Genomic DNA, 19,421 nt, shown 5'->3' with positions numbered 1-19,421 from the left:
TCGGATTTCTTTTATTTCTTTGTTCTTGTTTTTTTCTGGGGACATTGCGGTTTCATGATCTCTGCATATTAGGTGTTTCACTTTCCACAAATCTTGTATTAAAACAGTTACAATCTCGAGCTGCAATAAATAATGAAGTCATCCATTCCACCCAGAAGGAAGAACGGATTTCTAAGTCCGAGGAATTTGCATAAAACATGTCCGGTAGTTTAAGCGCCCCCAACCCGTTCGACCTTAGCACAGAGAGAGAGAGAAAGAGAGAGAAAAGGAAAAGAAAGAGAGCTCCATTAGGACATAACACAACTGTGACGCTTGGGTTCAGAAACAGGCATCTTGTGACGGGGTTCGTCAGCCGAACCCGTGCGTTGAACTCGACGTGCTGGAAGCTGCGATCCTTGCTCCGTCGCCGGTGGAACTCCGAGTCGAAAGAGCGCCGCAAAAAGCTCGGCCACCCTGTGTCCGCTCAGGGCCGAGGTCTCGAAAAACGTCGCTCCCCACTCGCCCACGGCTGTGTCCCGTGCCGTCCGCAGCGCCAGCGCCGATTCGTCGCTCGGGGACGTATCCGATTTATTCGCCACGACGACGAACGGAGGTTTTCCGGCGTCGTCCGTGCATGCCTCGAGCAGCTCCTGCCTGAGCCAGCGCAGGACGTCGAACGAGTCTCGCTCGTGGGGGCAGAACACGAGCGCCACGGCGTCGCTGCGCTGCATGGCGAGGCGGCGCATGGCGGGGAACGAGTGCCCTCCTCCGGAGTCTAGGATTTCCACGCGCCTCGTCGTGCCGCCGGGACCGTCGCCGAAGCGCAGCTCCGCGGGCACACCGTCCAGCGAGTAGAAATCCTCCACGGTGCTTTGGTACTGCTCCTCGAAGGAGCCGCGCAAGTACCGGCGGATGAGAGCCGTCTTACCGGCGCCTGCCGGTCCGAAGAAGGCGAGTCTTAGCGCTCCGGTACTCGGGCCCCTTTGCTGGGCCATGCCGGAGCACGGAAGACGCACCGAGCCCGAGCAGCCGCGGTCCCGAGATGCTCGGTCGACGCCGCTTCGCCCCCAGGATCGTTGGTGCCCGAAGCCGCGCGGGCGGTGCAGATTCCGGGCAGGGACGGTGCGCGTGCTCGGCGCGAATGGGAGTCGTCCTGAGCGGGGTGGAGTCACTGTGTCTCCAGTGTTTATCGACTCGTCCGTCCATTCCTGTTGTCCGACCTGTAATCGGACGGCATGGAGTCCTTCCGTTCCCCTTCCTCGGTTCCGATATACATCTTGGTCTCGGTACGACGAGCATCACCTACATCTACCTTCTTTTCAAAATTGAAACATCGGTAATCCTTTAAATTTCCTACCTGTGACCAACATGAGTTCAATAAAGTCCTCTTGTGCAAAGTCTTCTGGAAATGTTTGACCATTTGGAACTTTAAAAAATGTCCATCGGCTTGATTAAAGGGGACGGTGTACTTCTTTCTGATGGCTCGTGTCGATCTGCGTTGGCGGACAGGTAGAACAATGGGATGGAATGTTGATCGAGGTACGCTAACCCTCGTGGCCGTGGGAAGCAAGGATATTAACCCTTCGTTACCTTTGCTCTTTTCCTCGAGAGTGAACGACGTTAATCATCCCACGGTGTCTTTTGCGAAGAGTAGCCGTCTTGACAGGTGGGCTGCCGTCAGTGTCTACCTGGACGGCAGCTACCTTGTTGAGCGATGGAGCTAATGTGACAGCATAATTAGTAAAGAACTTCAGCAGGTACAAAACGTCTTCCCCTAAAAAATAAAGAAATGATCACTTCGACACTCGTGAATTAAGAGTTCATTATATGGCTTGTCTACTAAAGGTGGCTGATGTGACGTGATGACGTCATTGGTGCTGGACGTCGTCATTTTAGTCCTCAAAGCGAAACGGAGAATCTTGATATTGATCGGTAAATAATGTCACTTTGATCGTAATTTTGGGATATGTAATTTATACTTATTTGGGGATGATGGAACGTTTTGGATGATCCTCGCATCTTTCCATTTGCAATGTTTATGTGTGGCAGTGATTCTCCAAGGAACTCAACAAATATGTCCCAAGTCTGAGTGCTTCCAGGAGGACATGGTCTCACATTATTATTGGACGATTGATAGATTCACCATCCAGGGCTGACAAGATGGCCTCGAGGTATGTGCACTCACATCTCACCTGTCTGTCCTGGATTCGAATCCCGAACCCAGGTATAAACTCATCCTGGTGTTTTACAGGCAGGTGATTCATCAATGCGTGTGTCGTCCCTCGGATGGATGTTTAACTGAGTGTCCTGTCTGCCAGCATCCGTTGGTGGACGTTGAAGACCCCATGGTGGCCTTCGTGAAGGGTAGGCGAGGTATCGCTTAACGGTATCGCCTAAACGAGTCGAACGTCAGGCCTGGCCAGCCGGTTCGTGAAAACCCGGGCCAGGTTTTCCTCGGCCCATCCCACAACAAACGTGGGATAATGGTGGATGTTAAAGAAGATCAGTTCACCATCCCTTCGTTGCTTAGTTCATTCAGTTGCTCCCTGCTAAATATTTATTGTTTCTTAGCTTTAAAGACAAGTAAGCTGTTGAAGCTCACCTTTGACTCGACTATAAATGGGAGGAAAACAAACAAACTCAGGTAGGAAAACAGGGGTGGATTGGGGGAGAGTTAACGGGGGTAGAAAAGATAATGGTTTTGGATGGGGAATGATCTGAGATGGTGGGAAAAACCTGTCAATTGAAGACCTGGAGGGAAGAATGACGTTGAAGTGAATGTGGAGGTGATCAGTGATTCTGCATTTTCGGAGTTTCACCAGAAGGGGGTTGTTGGCAGACCGTGTACAATGAATGAATGATCGTTTTAAGGCCATTTTCCCCGCTAGAGCGGGGGTTAGCCTACACGTTACCGAAAGTTCGTTAGTGTACCTTCTACAGAAACTTGGAGGGATAGCACGGAAAGGACAGAGGGAGCAAGACCAGCAAGAAGGCAGAGGACTACCGCCCAGTGTACGATGTGAAATTGACAAGCCCATAAACTCGGCTTCGTCCCAAGAGATTCCCGTGATTTTGAAGGCCTTGGTTTCCAAGTCATCAAGCTGAGCAAGATGTGAGGTCGGTGCGCCAGGCCAAAAGGGAGAGCAATATTCCATCTAGCTGTGGATGAAGACCTTTCATGTGGATGAGAGTTCAGTTGTGCCAAGGAAGGACTTTGCACGACGGAGGATGCTCAGTTGGTGACTATTACGAAGAGTCGGCGATCTAGTGGCTTCTTTTCCAAGTTATTGTCCCAAATACTGCTCGGAGAGCAAGGCAATTACCACCCAGTCTAATCCTGATCACGAGGCCATTCCAGTGCTGTGCAAAATTTTGGTTTATTATCATTTTTGTTGTGCTATTCCCCATGAACATCTGTAGGAAGCTAGTCTGCAATATACAGTGCCCATAGAAAGTCTACACTACACCCTTTTTCAAAATGTTCACCTTTTGGTGCCTCACAGCCTGGAATTAAAATGCATTAAAGCAGAATTTTTCCATCTTTATTTACATAATATAACCCACAACTTCCAAGTGAATTTTTTATAAACTAAAATAACAATTAACAAATTTCATTATTTCAGAAAACCTAAATAACTAACAAATTTCAGAAAATTAATTAAAAATTCAAAACTGGAATATCTTGGTTGGATAAGTTTCCACCCCCCTTATAATAGCAATTGTAAATTAGCTCAGGTGTAACCATTCACCTTTGAAATCACACACCAAGTTAATTGGCCTCCACCTGTGTTAAATCGAAGTGATTCTGATTATTTCAGAATAAAATCAGCTGTTCCTGTAAGATCCCTCGGCTGGGTCATGCATTTCACAGCAAAGACTCAACCATGAGCACCAATGAGCTTTCAAAAGACCTCCGGGATAAAGTTGTGGAAAGGCACAGATCAGGGGACAGGTATAAAAATATTTCAAAGGCCTTCAATATCCCTTGGAGCACAGTCAAGACAATCATTAAGAAGTGGAAGGCGTATGGTACCACAAAGACCCTGCCTAGATCAAGCCGTCCCTCCAAGCTGGATGACCAGTTACGTGCTCCTCCCCAAACCCCGGTCACGGTGTACCTCCGAGCCCCGAGAGGAGTCACGGCAGAAAGATGTGTTATTCTGTGTCAAAGATCAATGGTGAAACCACACCAATTGTTACCAACAAACAAATATTGTATTAAGGTCACACAAGAATAACAACACAAAAACAATAGTAATCAATTATACAACCAATATATTGTTACGGACCGCGGATAAGATGTTAATTTGCCGAGCGGATGGCGCCGCGTCCCTAACAGTTACCCCGACTAACCCGATTCCTGAACGTTGGCCAAAATCGCGCCACAGATATTCAATATGGAAACCTCTAAAGCGACCGAATGTAAAGAGGAAGAAGAAGACGTACAGAAGAATAACAGGATTTATTATTTACACACACTAAAGCAAAAGGAGCAGTCAAGGTTATATACAGGGAAAATGGAAAAAGCAGGTGACACAGTGAAAATACTAGCTTAACTATACAAGCTTAACTTATTCCCTGGGACAAGACAAACAAAACAAACTCACGTACACAAGAAGGATGGAATGGCAGGAATGAATGCTGGAAGGAGGAATGGGAAGGTTCAGCTGGGGCAGATGGTTCGGGCTTGATCCCGCATGGGACGTCGGGCTGGACCTCGACGGCCACCGATGCCACCGCTATCTAGTTCCCGCGGGGTAACGGGTTGAAACTGCTTGGTGGAGTCAACGCTGCTTGTGGAGCCAAAGCTGCTGGTGGAGCCAAAACTGCTGGTGGAGCCAAAACTGCTTCTCTGGCTCACCTCAGGACGCGTCTCCCTTCTTTCTCCGAGGGCTCGTCCCAACTCGTCTGCCGTCTCTATCGTCTGCTCGTCCCGCTGTGGGGACGTCGCGTGCTTTGCCAGGACTCGTCTGAGGTGGGGGCGTCTTCTGCGGGTCATATATGCCACGCCCCTGAACCTTCGCGAACCTCCTTGATGTTTCTCTCCACACCCTCTCCAAGTCCAACCCCTTGTTCTTGGTTGGTTGAGTGGGACTGACTCACTCCTCCCCTCTATGACGAGGTGGAGACACGCCTTTCTTCCCCGACCCGAGCACATGTTCAATGGCGGCAATTGCAGCAAACCGCCCAATTCAATCGGCAAAGGATGCAAAAAGGGGAATGCAGTTGGTAATGGAGGCTTTGAGGGAATTGAAAGGGGATCTATCTTATGTAATTCAGTGCAATGGAGTATTAAGTTAATGGAAGACAAGGCCTTGCCCTAATACACATAATAAGGAAATAACTGTCAACAAAGATATATGGTGTCCTTCGTGTATGCTTTATGGAATTAACTACGGGAACGCCCTTTGACCTTTATACAACAACAAATGCAGGAAGGAGGGTGACATTTTACCACAATTCATTACACAACAATAAAATAAAATAAACATTCTCATATCCACAACAATATATTTCCTATGGTGGTACCATCAGGTTCGTACAATATAACTCACTGTGCTCCAAGTGAGCGAAAAGAAGAACATTCCCAATGTCTCTATTCCTGGCTTCAAGCCAAAGTTGCTTCCGGCTTCAAGCCAAAGTCGATCCACTCCAGTGATCGTCCGTATGATGTCGTATCGAGACCAGAATCCCGTTGGGTTGGCAGTTACACTGCCAAAGATGGGCGAAGGTGTCCTTGAGAAGCGACGGGGAAATCACACCTTCAGGTATGGACGTTTGACGGCTCTCAATCGGCGAACCGCAGATTTCCCACTCAAAATCCACGTTACACACACACACACACAAAATTAACATCTGGATGCGGTGAGAATGGTTGAAGCGAAGTGAAAAACCTTGAGCGATGCGCAAGCGCGCGAGTCAAAATGGCCGACGGCCCGTTCTCGGGGCGTAATGGCACTATGATGATTCTCTTCGGAAAGAACCGCAAAACCTGTCACGCAGGTTTATCTGTCACAGCGATGACAACTCTGTCGCAGGAATTCCTTTCCCGGGAAACCCGAAGTTCACTCGTGACCCTCGTTCGTCAACGTTTGCCCCAGACCTCGAAGCAGCTCGGCTTCTTGTCCGACTCACTCGCTCTGCCTTCTCTTCCTCCTCTTCCACTTTGTCTTCGTCTGGTTCCGGTTTCATTTAAAACATTAGCTTTTTTACCTTTTGAAAATAGTAATCTCTATTTCCCTTAAACGACAACAATAATAGTACATGCAATCAAAAATGTTTACAATGGATGAAAACCACAACAACGGAAGTGACAAATCCATAACACTTCCCCCCCTCAAGAAAGAAAGTTTGAACATAGTGAAAACTTTCTTTGCATGCAAAAACTCTTTTAACAAACAAAAGTAAAACTCACACCCAAATGATCAATTCGCGTGAACAACAATAATTAATATTCCCCAAAATAAAGCAACAAAACTTCCAAACCACCTACAGGAATTTCCAAAGTTAGTTCACTCTGGATAAAGCATCGGCAACGACATTGTCCCTGCCCTTTACGTGCTCAATTTCCAAGTTTAACTCCTGCAAAGCCAAACTCCATCCATCTCATCAACCTCTGATTTTTATTTTTCATTTTTTGAATGAAGGTTAAGGGGTTGTGATCAAAAATCCAAAGCAAAGCAAATCTATAGCACTTTTTGAAGGAGGCCGAGCTGAGAGCCAGGTTTCATGGTGGTTGGGTGGTGAGGCCTGGAAGTATTCACTGCATGGACGCATTTAGGAATGTGGAGTTCACAGGTTAATCCGTGTAGGAATCTTGGCTCGGCTGTTCCTGAGCACTCAGTGCTTCCAACTCTTCTCTTGATCATAAAAATCATAATCACGGTTGTAGAGTCGGGTGCTGTAGTCACGTGAGTAGCGGTCCCCATCTCGGCTACCACCGTAATAGTCATCCCATCGAGAGTTGCCAAAACTGCGCTGCTGCTGCTGCTGGGAGCCTCCGTAGTAATCACGACTGCGGCCGCCACCAAAACTACTACTCCCTCCCCGGGAGCCATTGCCACCCCTGAAACTACCTCCACGTTTTCCTCTGTAGCCCCCTCGACGCCCATGGCCTGCCTTCTCTACTGTTATGGTCCGGACATCCAAATCCTTGCCATTCAAATCCTTTTCTGCATCTTTGGCATCCTTTGTTTTTTCAAACGTGACAAAGCCAAACCCTCTCGACTTTTGCGTCTCCCTGTCTTTTATCAGCAGCACTTCCAAGAGTGGTCCATATTTGCCAAATATAGAGTCCAGAACATCTTCACTTGTGTCAAAGTTCAGTCCACCTACAAAGAGCTTGCCAACATTGCCTCCATCAATGACTTGTGTGTGCTGACACTTAGTTTCAGGGTACTTGACAAGAAGTGCCCGTGCAAAGCGTGACGTCAGTACCTTCTCCTTCTCTTCAGAGCGCTTCCTACCCATAGCACGAGTCGCGGCACAGGATGGAAAGATACCCGGAATCTCCTGCTCTAACTGTGCGGTGTTATTTTCCATACTAGGCTTTTCAACAAACATCGGATTACCAGTAACTCGACCACCGGCCAAATCATTCCCGATAACAAAAGAGATTCCCTCTACAGGAAGAGTGGCCTGTAAACCTACGGTGACCGGTCCTGACACCAAATCAGACTTCAAATGGATGACATGAAGAGGAGCTTTAACATAGCCCCCAACCCCCTGTAAAAGAACACGAACACCAGTTGCCGTCTTCTCTGACAATGGCAAAATGCCCTCAAGCATCGAAGATTGATGTGCTCCTGTGTCCCTCAATACCTTAACAGGTCTCTGGTTCGTTAAGTCTCCTTCCAGTGACACAAACCCCTCTGAAATAAAAGGTTTGTAACCCTCTTGAACAAGGTCGTTCTGTGATGCCGTAACTTTGGCATGGGAACTTTCACAAGGCACTGTCCAAGGACGATTTCTCGCATTGGCCAATGCATTCGGAGTTGCACTAGTTTGACTCCGCTCCTGATTTTTCTTTTTCAGGGCGTAACATTGGGACATCAAATGCCCAGGTTTCTTGCAAAAAGCGCAAGTAGGCCCAGAGGAAAAACTCGTGGTCTGCCTTGGGCCCCCCGGAAGATAAGTCTGTCTTGGAACTGTAGTCTTCTGATCCCTAAAAGTCGCGGTATCAGATTTGTCCTCATAGTCATCTCTAGGCCGCCTCCATGAATATTTGTTCTCCGCCCCTGATTTACCATAACTCCCCTGGCTAACTCGAGGCGAGAAGTTAGGTTTGTGGAACCCCATCCTGTGTGTCAAGGCATAGTCATCTGCCACGGTTGCTGCCTCATACAACTCTGGTACTTTCTTTTCATCCAGATGTACTTTAATGTCCGCGTGGACACACTGTTTGAATTCCTCCACCAAGATCAATTGTCACAACAGGTTGAAGTCTTTCCCAATATCCCCTTCGAGTCACACCACCGATCAAACATGGTTTCCTTCATTCTGGCAAACTCCACATGGGTCTCACTCTCCCTCTTCCTGGCATTCCTGAATTTTTGCCGGTAAGCTTCAGGGACCAATTCATAGGCTTTGAGAATGGTTTTCTTCACTTTCTCATAATCTGCACATTGGTCAATCGGTAAAGCCGAAAATATAGCTATCTTGAGCTTTACCCTCCAGAACACTTTGCACTAACATAGTCCAGGACCCCACAGGCCATTTTAGCATTTGAGCCACTTTCTCAAAGTGTAAAAAAAAACTTGGCTACCTCCTTTTCATTGAAGGGTGGAACCAGCCTCACATGCCTACCAACATCCCAAGTGTTCTGACTCGTTGTCGAACTAGCTGGCATGGATACTACTTCTCTCCGTTCTCCCAGTAATTCCAGCTCCTTGAGTTTAAGTTCCTTCTGATACTCCATGTCACGTTCCTTTAACTCCCTTTCGGCTCTCCTTTCCTCTGCTCTTCTTTCTTCTTCAGCTCTCCTTTCCTCTGCTCTTCTTTCTTCTTTAGCTCTCCTTTCCTCTGCTCTTCTCTCCTCGAGGTCTCGTTCCTGTTCTGCTCTTCTTTCCTCGAGTTCCTTTTCAGCTCTCCTTTCCTCTGCTTTTAACCTTTCCTGGCTCTGCAGTTGCATCTCCATTTTTCCGGAGCTCCACATTTTCTTTTTCCTCGGGTAACCAATCCAAGGCTACCTCTTTCCATGTTCCTTGTCCCACCACAGATTCTACCACCAATGTCTGCATCTCTGCTTTCTTCATATTAACTCCCTACCTCCAAGGGTCTATCCCTACCTCCAAGTTAAAATATTTGGCCAATATCTAGAGTTCCGATCTTTTTAACGCTTGGAACTGTGCCTCATTAGGGGACGCCGCAAACTTTTCTGCGTCAAACACCATGGTGACTATTAGTTAGCACCTGTTAACCTTCACACAAAAATTTTCAAATTTTTTTGAAAAATTTGGGAATCTTAGAAAAATTCCAAATTTGGGAATTTTGGGAATGTTAGGGAATTCTATCCCGGTCGGGTGTTAGGGAATTCTATCCCGGACGAGATTTGGGGATTTTGTCAGCAAAGACGAGCCCCCAATTTCTGTTACGTGCTCCTCCCCAAACCCCGGTCACGGTGTACCTCCGAGCACCGAGAGGAGTCACGGCAGAAAGATGTGTTATTCTGTGTCAAAGATCAATGGTGAAACCACACCAATTGTTACCAACAAACAAATATTGTATTAAGGTCACACAAGAATAACAACACAAAAACAATAGTAATCAATTGTACAATCAATATTTATTTCCTATGATGGTACCCTCAGGTTCGTACAATATAACTCGCTGCGCTCCAAGTGAGCGAAAAGAAGAACATTCCCAATGTCTCTATTCCCGGCTTCAAGCCAAAGTTGATCCACTCCAGTGATCGTCCGTACGGTGTCATATCGAGATCAGAATCCCGTTGCGTTGGCAGCTACACTGCCAAAGATGGGCGAAGGTGTCCTTGAGAAGCGACGGGGAATCACACCTTCAGGTATGGACGTTTGACGGCTCTCAATTGGCGAACTGCAGATTTCCCACTCAAAAGCCATGTTACACACACACACCAAATTAACGTCTGGATGCGGTGAGAATGGTTGAAGCGAAGTGAAAAACCTTGAGCAAAGCGCGCGAGTCAAAATGGCCTACGGCCCGTTCTCAAGGCATAACGGCACGACGATGATTCTCTTCGGAATCAACCGCAAAACCTGTCACGCAGGTTTATCTGTCACAGCGATGACAACTCTTTCGCAGGAATCCCTTTCCCGGGAAACCCGAAGTTCACTCGTGACCCTCGTTCGTCAACGTTTGCTCCAGACCTCGAAGCAGCTAGGCTTCTTGTCCGACTCACTCGCTCCGCCTTCTCTTCCTCCTCCTCCTCTTCCTCTTCGTCGTCGTCCGGTTCCGGTTTCATTTAAAACATTAACTTTTTTACCTTTTGAAAATAGTAATCTCTATTTCAATTAAACGACAACAATAATAGTACATGCAACCAAAAATGTTTGCAGTGGATGAAAACCACAACAACGGAAGTGACGAATCCGTAACACCAAGCAAGGAGGAGACTGATCAGAGAGGCCAATGGTCTTCATGGCAAAGACTGGTCACTGTGCGCATAAGGCACCAATATCCCATGCACTCCACAAGTCTGGTCTGTATGGTAGGGTGGCAAGAAGGAAGCCATTACTCAAAAAAGACCACATTGAGTCCCGTTTGAGGTTTGCACAAAACCACTCTGGAGATTCTGAAGCTGAGTGGACAAAAGTTTTGTGGTCTGACGAAACCAAGATGGAACTTTTTAGCCTAAACGCGAAACGTTATGTTTGGTGCAAACCCAACGCATCACATCACCCAAAGAACACCATCCCTACTGTGAAGCATGGTGGTGGCAGCATCATGCTATGGGGATGTTTCTCATCAGCAGGGACTGGGGCACTTGTCAGGATAGAAGGGAAAATGGATGGAGCAAAATACAGAAAATTCCTAGAGTAAAAGCTGCTGCCCTCTGCAAGAAAGCTGAAATTGGGATGGAAGTTCACCTTTCAGCATGACTGGCTAGGTACAAGACAAGAAAAGGCCAGGAAGACACACAACAACTTACCCAAGGCAAGACAAGCACTTTGAGTTGCTCATCTTACATGATAGAAGAAAATGAAGTCAGCAACTGACAAATGAAATGAGAGCATGCCTGAACATTAGCATCTCATCCAGCCCGGTGCACAGAGGCTGATTGTAGCAGGTCTCCATGGCAGAGGCGCAACAAAGAAACAAATGCTGAGACAACAGAATAAGGTGAAGAGATTGAAATTTGCAAGGAACACCAAGGCTGGGCAACTGAACAAAGGAATTGGGTACTTTAGTTTGATGAATCGAAGTGTGAACTTTTTGCATCTAAGATGGCAGTTTGTGTACCCAAGACCTGGAGAGTGTTACGACCCGCAATGTTAGCTGCCTATTGTTAAACACAATGGGAGGCTCTGTAACTGTCTAGGGTTGTAGCTCAACTTTTGGTGTTGGGAGACTTGTCCAAATCAATGGGATGCTAACAAAAGCATCCCATTGTTTCACCAGAAGTTCTGTCACTCAGGCTTTGGGCCTAACTATCATCCATGATCTTTCCTAGGAAAACCACATTTCCAAGCTGGCCTCCAAAGCCAGTCACCGACTGGGCATCCTCCATCGTGCGAAGTCCTTCCTTGGCACCTCTGAGATCCTAACCACAAACAAAGCTTTCATCCACAGCTTGATGGAATACTGCTCTCCCCTCTGGGTTTGGTGCTCCTGCCTCTCACCCAGCTCGGCTTCACGCTGTTGAAACCAAAGCTTTCAGGATCATTGGAATCTCCTGCGATGAAGCTGATTCTGAGGGCCTTTCACTCTCTCACTGCAGGCAGGTTGGTGGTCTTTCTGTCTTCTACCGACTCCTCTCTGGTCTAGCTCCCCCAGCTCTCTCTGTGCTCTGTCCCCCAAATTTTCCGACAGGTCGCACAAGATGTGCCTGCAACCCTCTTCTGGTGAAACTGCTAAAATAAAGACTCTCTGCTCACCTTCACTCTTTTATGCCTCTTTTTTCCTGCCTCTGGAACAAACTCCCACACTCTCTTCAATCTCACTCCTCCCTCCAGGTCTTTAAAACAGCTGTTCACCACCATCTGTTATCTTCCCCCATCCAAAACCTTGATCTTTTCTACACCCGTTAATACACCCCAAATCCACTTCTTTCAATCCCCGACTTCATTCCTGAAACTCCTCGTAGTGTCAATTTGTTTTATACCGTGTACCCCTTCCCTTCCAAATTTACGATCATCTTTCTTGTGTGGGTGGTGACAGCACGAGAGATGCACCGAGCGATGATGGTACAAGCAGCGCGACTTCATTCACTGCAAGCAGGAGATGGTTCCATCATTTCACGTAGCGGTAGTCTCAAAAATGTGAAGCTCTCATTGGGGCGTGCCTCCGCAGACTACGAGGCAGCAAAAGCATTCCCTGCTCAACTCGCGAGGCTGATCGAAGGGAAGGGATACCTCCCAGAGCAGGTGTTCAATTTTTTTTTTTTTTTTTTGTATACTAAGTCGAGGCTCGTGTAAGAGCTAACACATGTAACATATTGTTACGGGTCGCGGACAAGATGTTACTTTGGGCCGAGCGGATGGTCAACCGCGACCGTTACAGGATCCCCGATTGGCCCGACTCCCCCAACGTTGACCAATCGCGCCACAGGTATTCAATCGGGAAACCTCTAAAGCGACCGAAAGAGAAGGAAGAGAGAAGAAGACAGAGTACGGAGGAATAACAGGATTTATTATACACACAAGCAAAAAGAAGGAGCGATCAAAGTTATTTACAAGCAATGGATGGAAGAAGCAGTCACACAGTGAATTGTTAGCTTATACTATTCAATTTACTTAACCCCAGGACAACGATTAAGACAGACGACGTTCACACTTACACGGGGGAAATTGCAGGCAGGAATGGCGGAGGTGGGTTACTGGAGAGGGAGGCAGGGTCAGGTCCCTGCAACCGGCAGGGCTGGAGGTAGCAGCTCCCAATTCTTCGCGTTTTTGGCGGGAAAACCTTCGGTCGCGTCGACGCTGCTGATGCTGTGGACGTCACGTGCTGGCTCGGTCACACCTGCTCCTCTCCTTCTGGTGGAGCCGTCTCCCTCCTCTCAGCGCGTCTCTCCAAAGCTTGTTTCATCTCCAAGTACCTCTCCTTTTTGGTTTGGAGCGTCTCTCATCTCTCATCTCACAGCTCACAGCTCATCTCACAGCTCATCTCTCCTCTCATCTCATCTCTCACCTTATCTTATCTCCGAAATTAGCACATGGCAATGGCGGCTTGCGGGATTGAACACCACTCGCACCGCTTTTGAAAGGAACTTTGGAGAGCGGAGATGATTGGGGAAATTGAAAGGGGCCTACGCTTATTTCGTTTGATACAATGCAGAGTCAATCTAGTGGGAAACACATATTTAGCCTACATAGAATAAGGAAATAAGCTATTTAAAAAGATATATCGTGGCCTGTGTGTAAGTTTCATGGAATTAACTAGGGGGACGTCCTTCGACCTTATTTACTCTACGAGGGTCAGTTAAAACACAGCAAACCAGTTCTCACATTCTTTACACTTTCCAAATTCGTTACACTGCACCCTCCTTTCTTCGGGTCCGTCCCCGGGCCTACAACTTTAATTTAGTGTGACACGTAGGTGTAGTTCCCTCTACTTTTAACCTGACCCTGAGTGTGACAATTTTAAAACACAAATAAGTATGTCCCCCTATTGCATTGCACCCTGTCTAACAGACTCAAGCCCACAGCTAACCGAATTACGGAATTGTTCTCAAACTATACATTTATGGTGGGGAGCATTATTTACAGTGACGTTATTTCTTATTTACAACGCAACCCAGGACCTGTGTTTTTTTTCTTTTTTCTTTTAGGGAACAAGAAAAAGAAATTCCTGTTGGGAGGGAGGAGACAGCACGCATTGCATCGATGCACCAGTACCAATACCACCAAAGCACCCAAAAGCACCACAAAGCACCAAAAGCACCACTCGGTGCACAGTCACCACTGTTCATAATAAACACAACAAAACAACTGGTGGTGGTCTGCTCTTTTTCTGCTGGGCCGATGTTCTTCCCGACGTCTTCTGGCTTCATGCGGCCTACTTGGAAATAATAAAAAGCACAACTTGTGTTCATTTTTATTTAGGGCCTCAGGGGCCAACTAAGGGTGGTCCACCTGTTTGGCATAGGTGCCACCTTACCGAGGTCTGCAAGCAAGATTCCCTGGCCACTATGGCCGGTCTCCAACAGAGGTGCCCTGCCCCAGAACCTGGGGTCCATCAAGTGGTACTTGGCCGCAGAACAGCGGTCCATAAAGTGGTACATCAACGCAATGCATGCTGGTTCTGAGAATCTCGTGCGCACAATGGCCACCTCACGCACGCTCCCCTCGGCGCCCAATGGCACACAGGTCCTCAAGTGGGAGACAAAAGGGGGGAAGACAAATGAGCGAGGGGTAAGGTCACAAGGGTACACGTCAATAAAGGCAATGCAGGGTGAAGTGCGTACGGAGAGCGAAGTGAGAAAAACTCCTCCCTACCGTACGTCACCCCCCCTGTCACCTACACTACCCTTGCCCTTACCCCATATTTACAACAATTTACACCTTTACAAATTCGTCACTACGTCTTGTCTTCCCCATCTTTCCCTTCTACACCAAATTCGTCTCCAATCCCTCTACTTCAAAATTTGCCATCACCCAATTCATCATCAATCCTCATAAGGAGGAAGAGATGGAACATCAAGCACAATGTCACACCCACGTCATGATGCGTCTCACAATTCAAAACATTTGCACATAAAAATAATTAAACATGGCATGGTGTGGAGGTACGTCATCTTTACTTCAGGTGAGTGCATGTAGATGGTGCGAGGAGACTTCAATCCTAACTATCCTCTAAATGACTTTAACACCCTTTACACTACCCGGGGTCTCTCCCTGCCAATCCATTGGCCAACTTACACTATGGGTTCTAAAAACCAATTCCCATTGACCAAACTGTGGTGCTTCTCAATTTGGGGTCTCACTCCCCCGATTCATCTCCCGGTGCCCTCGCACAATTTCTGGGCTGCGACGTGTAGCTCTCCCAGCAGGTCTACCCACCTGCACACCTCCACCACTGCAGTTGCCACCCGAGCTTACCTAGCTCCTCACCCTAACCTATCTAGCTGGGGAAGGCCCCTCCTGGCTCTGTCACCCCTTGGTGCCCTCTGGCACTGGGCTACCCGGGTCCGTCCTCCGGATCCTCGGGCCCCATCCACAACTACCGGCTCCCAGAGCCCACCTGCGGCCTCACCTGGCCGACATCCTCACAGTGGTGGAGTGCCCAAACCAACTACACACACTAACAGGCTACACGCCCAGCCATTTCCACAACACTAATGCACCCATCCAAACATCATTCTTCCAACCGCACCACAGATGCCAATATCCAACCACAATTTACCTGTACCCTCTACCTAACACTTACACTACCCGCCCCGGGTATCCGTGATGGGGGTCCACTCTTCCCCCATTCACACCTTCGCACCATCCACTCCACTCCATTGTTTCCACCATACTCACTCCACGACCATCCATTCCAATCTTCCAGATATTCCACACTACCATTTATTCCACATAGCCACATACACCTGTTGTTGCACACCTGTGCAATCACCTGGTGCCACCTGCACCCTCCTCCTCTTCCTGGACCATTCGGTCAGCACAATACACAATCACCTTCACTCACTCATACACTGCTCCACACACCTGTCCAGTTGCACACCTGTGCAATCACACCTGTTCAATCCTCAAACACACGGCATCATCTCAGCTAACTACTCCCCTCTGAAACTTGCGCTTCCCAGTCGCCCCTTTAAACTATTGCGCTCCCACGTCATTATCATCCACTCTACTCTACCTGCGTCCCCACTACAGGTGTCATTGTCACTAACTAATCTTAACGTTACCTAATGTCATCTTCTAGGGCCCTACACACAATATCCTAACCCACCCAGGCTAGTTTTCACTGCCATAAACCCCATAAGCTAGTGCTCCTTTGCCCCCCCCGTTGTGAGGGATGACAGAGTTGCCATCCCTCCACATGGGGGACGTTCCCACTATCAGTTTTGCACACCAAATCCAACAAATCAAAAATTTTCTATTTACTGCCAATTCTATTCACTTTTCTAAATTTTGGATCAAAACCACTATCACTATTATCATCATCCGTCTACTTATTAGATCCTCTCGGTGCGCCAATTCACGTCTACAGCCCGGCTTCGTACAGCCGAGCAATGACTGCGGGTTCTTTGGTACCGGCGGTTGGATGCGTCCGGCACTCGGTGCAGGGACGGGGGCTTACCCGGGCCGAGATCCCACGCACCACCTCGGCGTGGAGCCATCCAATGTCCCGATCTCGACCTGCCGGAACGTCTCAATAAAAAGTGGTCGCCATGACGACCCTTCCTATCGGGCTGCCCACTCCGCCTAGTGGAGCACGGACGCGGCCGTTCCAAGCGAGGCCCAGCGTGGATCGCGTACGGCGGTCCTTTCGAACCCGCCGTGGCTCGGATCCCCGCTGGTTCTCGCGGCACGCGAAGCTGCCCGGCGCGCACCGAGGGCCCGATTCGGCTAAAAGTCGCTCTAACCGCTAACCCGGTTACCGTCGATGCCTCACCTGCATGCTTACACGCATACGCTACCCCTTTCTTGCTCATACATCCAGCTGTTCCCATGCTCCTTGTCGTACCTTCTCTTACACACCCAGGTACACTCATTCCGCTCACAGACTTGGTCACACACCTGACCACCGAACACCTTTTCACACACTCGTCGCTCGCACACCTCACCAACACACTTCTTCGCGCCCCCTCCTCGGTCACCTCCTCTGTGACAATCACAGGTGTGCTCTCACTCGCACACCCAACCACGTGCCTCACGACCAACTCAAGTGTGCATTCCCACACACGCTCTACCATTCCAGGTGTGCATCCTTCCATGCCAGGTGTACATCCTCGCTCACCTGTCACAACTAACACGCTTCGTGTCACTCTCCCTACTTTCACCTCCATTCTTGACAGCGCACTCACCCTTACTCTCGACAGCACACTCTTTCCTCATGCACCCGTCCGTTACACACCTTTCTCGCGCACATTCTTGCGCACACTCTCCCGTTACATCCTCTGTAACACTCACCACAGGCGTGCATTCCCCCTTACTTTTGACAGCGCACTCTTTCCCCATGCACCTGTCCGTTACACACCTATCTCGCGCATCCTCCTGCGCACACTCTTTCGTTACTTCCTCCGTAACACTTACCACACCGCGCTTCCATGTACCCCCTCGCACACGCGCTTCGACCAACTCACTCTTGACGGCACACTCTCCCGTTACATCCTCTGTAACACTCCTCACTACGCGCTTCCATGTGCTCCCTCGCACACGCGCTACGACCGACTCACTCTCGACAGCACACTCACTCGTTACATCCTCTGTAACACTCCTCACTACGCGCTTCCATGTGCTCCCTCGCACACGCGCTACGACCGACTCACTCTCGACAGCACACTCACTCCTTGGCGTGCACTTTTTCCTCACACACCCCATGGTCGGACATTCTCGCACACCTCGTTTTTCGCACACCAGACCTGTCGCACACTTCACCAACGGCCTCTCACGAACACCCGGCTCCACAACAACCCCCAAGCCGACTGAAGGTCCCCTCACATCATGTACATTTCCGATTATATCGCCACTCACCTTGGCACCTCTTCGTCGCACCTCCTCTGCCACCTGCAAACTCTTTATTTGGGTAGTGAGCAGCACATCATGAGTTGAGCACCGACCTTGTACATATTCCATTACTTCCTCCTTTATCTCCCTCTTAGTTTCCCTCCGTCTCTTCTTAATTTCACTCACCTCTTCTTCCACTTCCTCTAATTTTTGCTTCACCTCTTTTATTTCCCGGTGCGTCTCCTCAAGTTCGTCCTCTTAAGGCTACCGTGACCGTCTCTATGTGCATCCTCACCTGCCGGTCCTTTGTCTCCATTACCTCTGTCACCTCGTCCAACCTCATTGTCAGTCCCTCACGTACCATCTGACATTGCCTCTGTGTCGCTATCAAGTCATTTTTAATTTCTTTTTGTGTCGCCTTTAACCCTCCTAGTACCGCAGTGTTCCTTTGAACCTGCTCCACTAACTCCGTCTGTCCCTCCGTCAGCTGTTCCACCTCCTCCGTCAGATCTTCTATTCCCCCCTGTAACCTCGCCGTATTATTTCTCACCTCTTTCTCTATACGCTTTTCGCCTCGCTTTACCTCCTCGCGTACCCCCGAGACCTCCTCACCTACACCTCGTCGTATCTCCTCTTTCATCTCCTCCTATCCCTCTCTTTTGTAGATGCTACCCTCATCTGTCCCAATTCATCCCTCTGAGCATCCAGTTTACTTTCTAACCCGATTTTCACCTCCTCTATCTGGTTCCCCATTCGTTTGATTTCCCGGGCAGATTGTTCCCCTATTTCCCGCAATTTGTCTTCCATCCTATTTTCTAACCCCATTAACCCATTTTTCACCTCTTTTATCCCATTGTCTAACCCCTCAAATTTGTTTCCTAATCCCTCTATTCTACTCCCTAACCCTCCGATCTGGGCCCCCATGTCCTCCCTCAATTTCTCGCTATTGGACCCCATGTCCTCCCTCAATTTCTCGCTATTGGACCCCATGTCCTCCCTCAATTTCTCGCTATTCTGGGCCATAAGGGCCTTCATTTGTATAAAAAAAAGGTTCAAATCCACCAGCGGCGCTGCTACGGTTGCGGGCGCCGTGGCCATGTGCGAGGCGCCATTTTGCGCGCCCGTAACCTCGTGCGCGAGGCCGCCATTTTGTGCGCCTGATACTCCCTCAACCACATTGCCATTGCTCTCCTCCTCCCTTTCCTCCACATACATTTCCCCGAGGTCCTGGGTTACCCCTAACCCGTCTATCTCCCCCACCGACATCCGATCGCCTTGATTGTCCATGGCGCGATCTCAAAATTCGGGTTTTATAAAACAACAAAATTTCGGCAGCTCGTAATTTTGACCAAATTTTTTTTTTCTCTACACGTTTTAAAAATTTGGTTCGGGCCTCGTATCCCACTCCTGACACCAATTGTTACGGGTCGCGGACAAGATGTTACTTTGGGCCAAGCGGATGGTCAACCGCGACCGTTACAGGATCCCCGATTGGCCCGACTCCCCCAACGTTGACCAATCGCGCCACAGGTATTCAATCGGGAAACCTCTAAAGCGACCGAAAGAGAAGGAAGAGAGAAGAAGACAGAGTACGGAGGAATAACAGGATTTATTATACACACAAGCAAAAAGAAG

General features: G+C 48.6%; 1 protein-coding gene across 1 annotated transcript; it reads right to left on the bottom strand.

Moving 5' to 3' along the window:
• Window position 1: 1 nt before the first annotated feature.
• On the bottom strand, window positions 2–1,367 carry LOC137424195 (GTP-binding protein Di-Ras2-like). The gene has a single exon (XM_068111657.2). It carries the CDS (start codon window positions 972–974, stop codon window positions 288–290), a length of 687 nt encoding a protein of 228 aa, XP_067967758.1. The 5' UTR covers window positions 975–1,367; the 3' UTR covers window positions 2–287.
• Window positions 1,368–19,421: the final 18,054 nt, after the last annotated feature.

This window comes from Myxine glutinosa, chromosome 3 (genome assembly GCF_964187855.1).
Source record: "Myxine glutinosa chromosome 3, kmMyxGlut1.1, whole genome shotgun sequence".
In the NCBI taxonomy this organism is placed as follows: domain Eukaryota; kingdom Metazoa; phylum Chordata; class Myxini; order Myxiniformes; family Myxinidae; genus Myxine; species Myxine glutinosa.
This window is presented reverse-complemented; position numbering and strand designations above follow the sequence as displayed.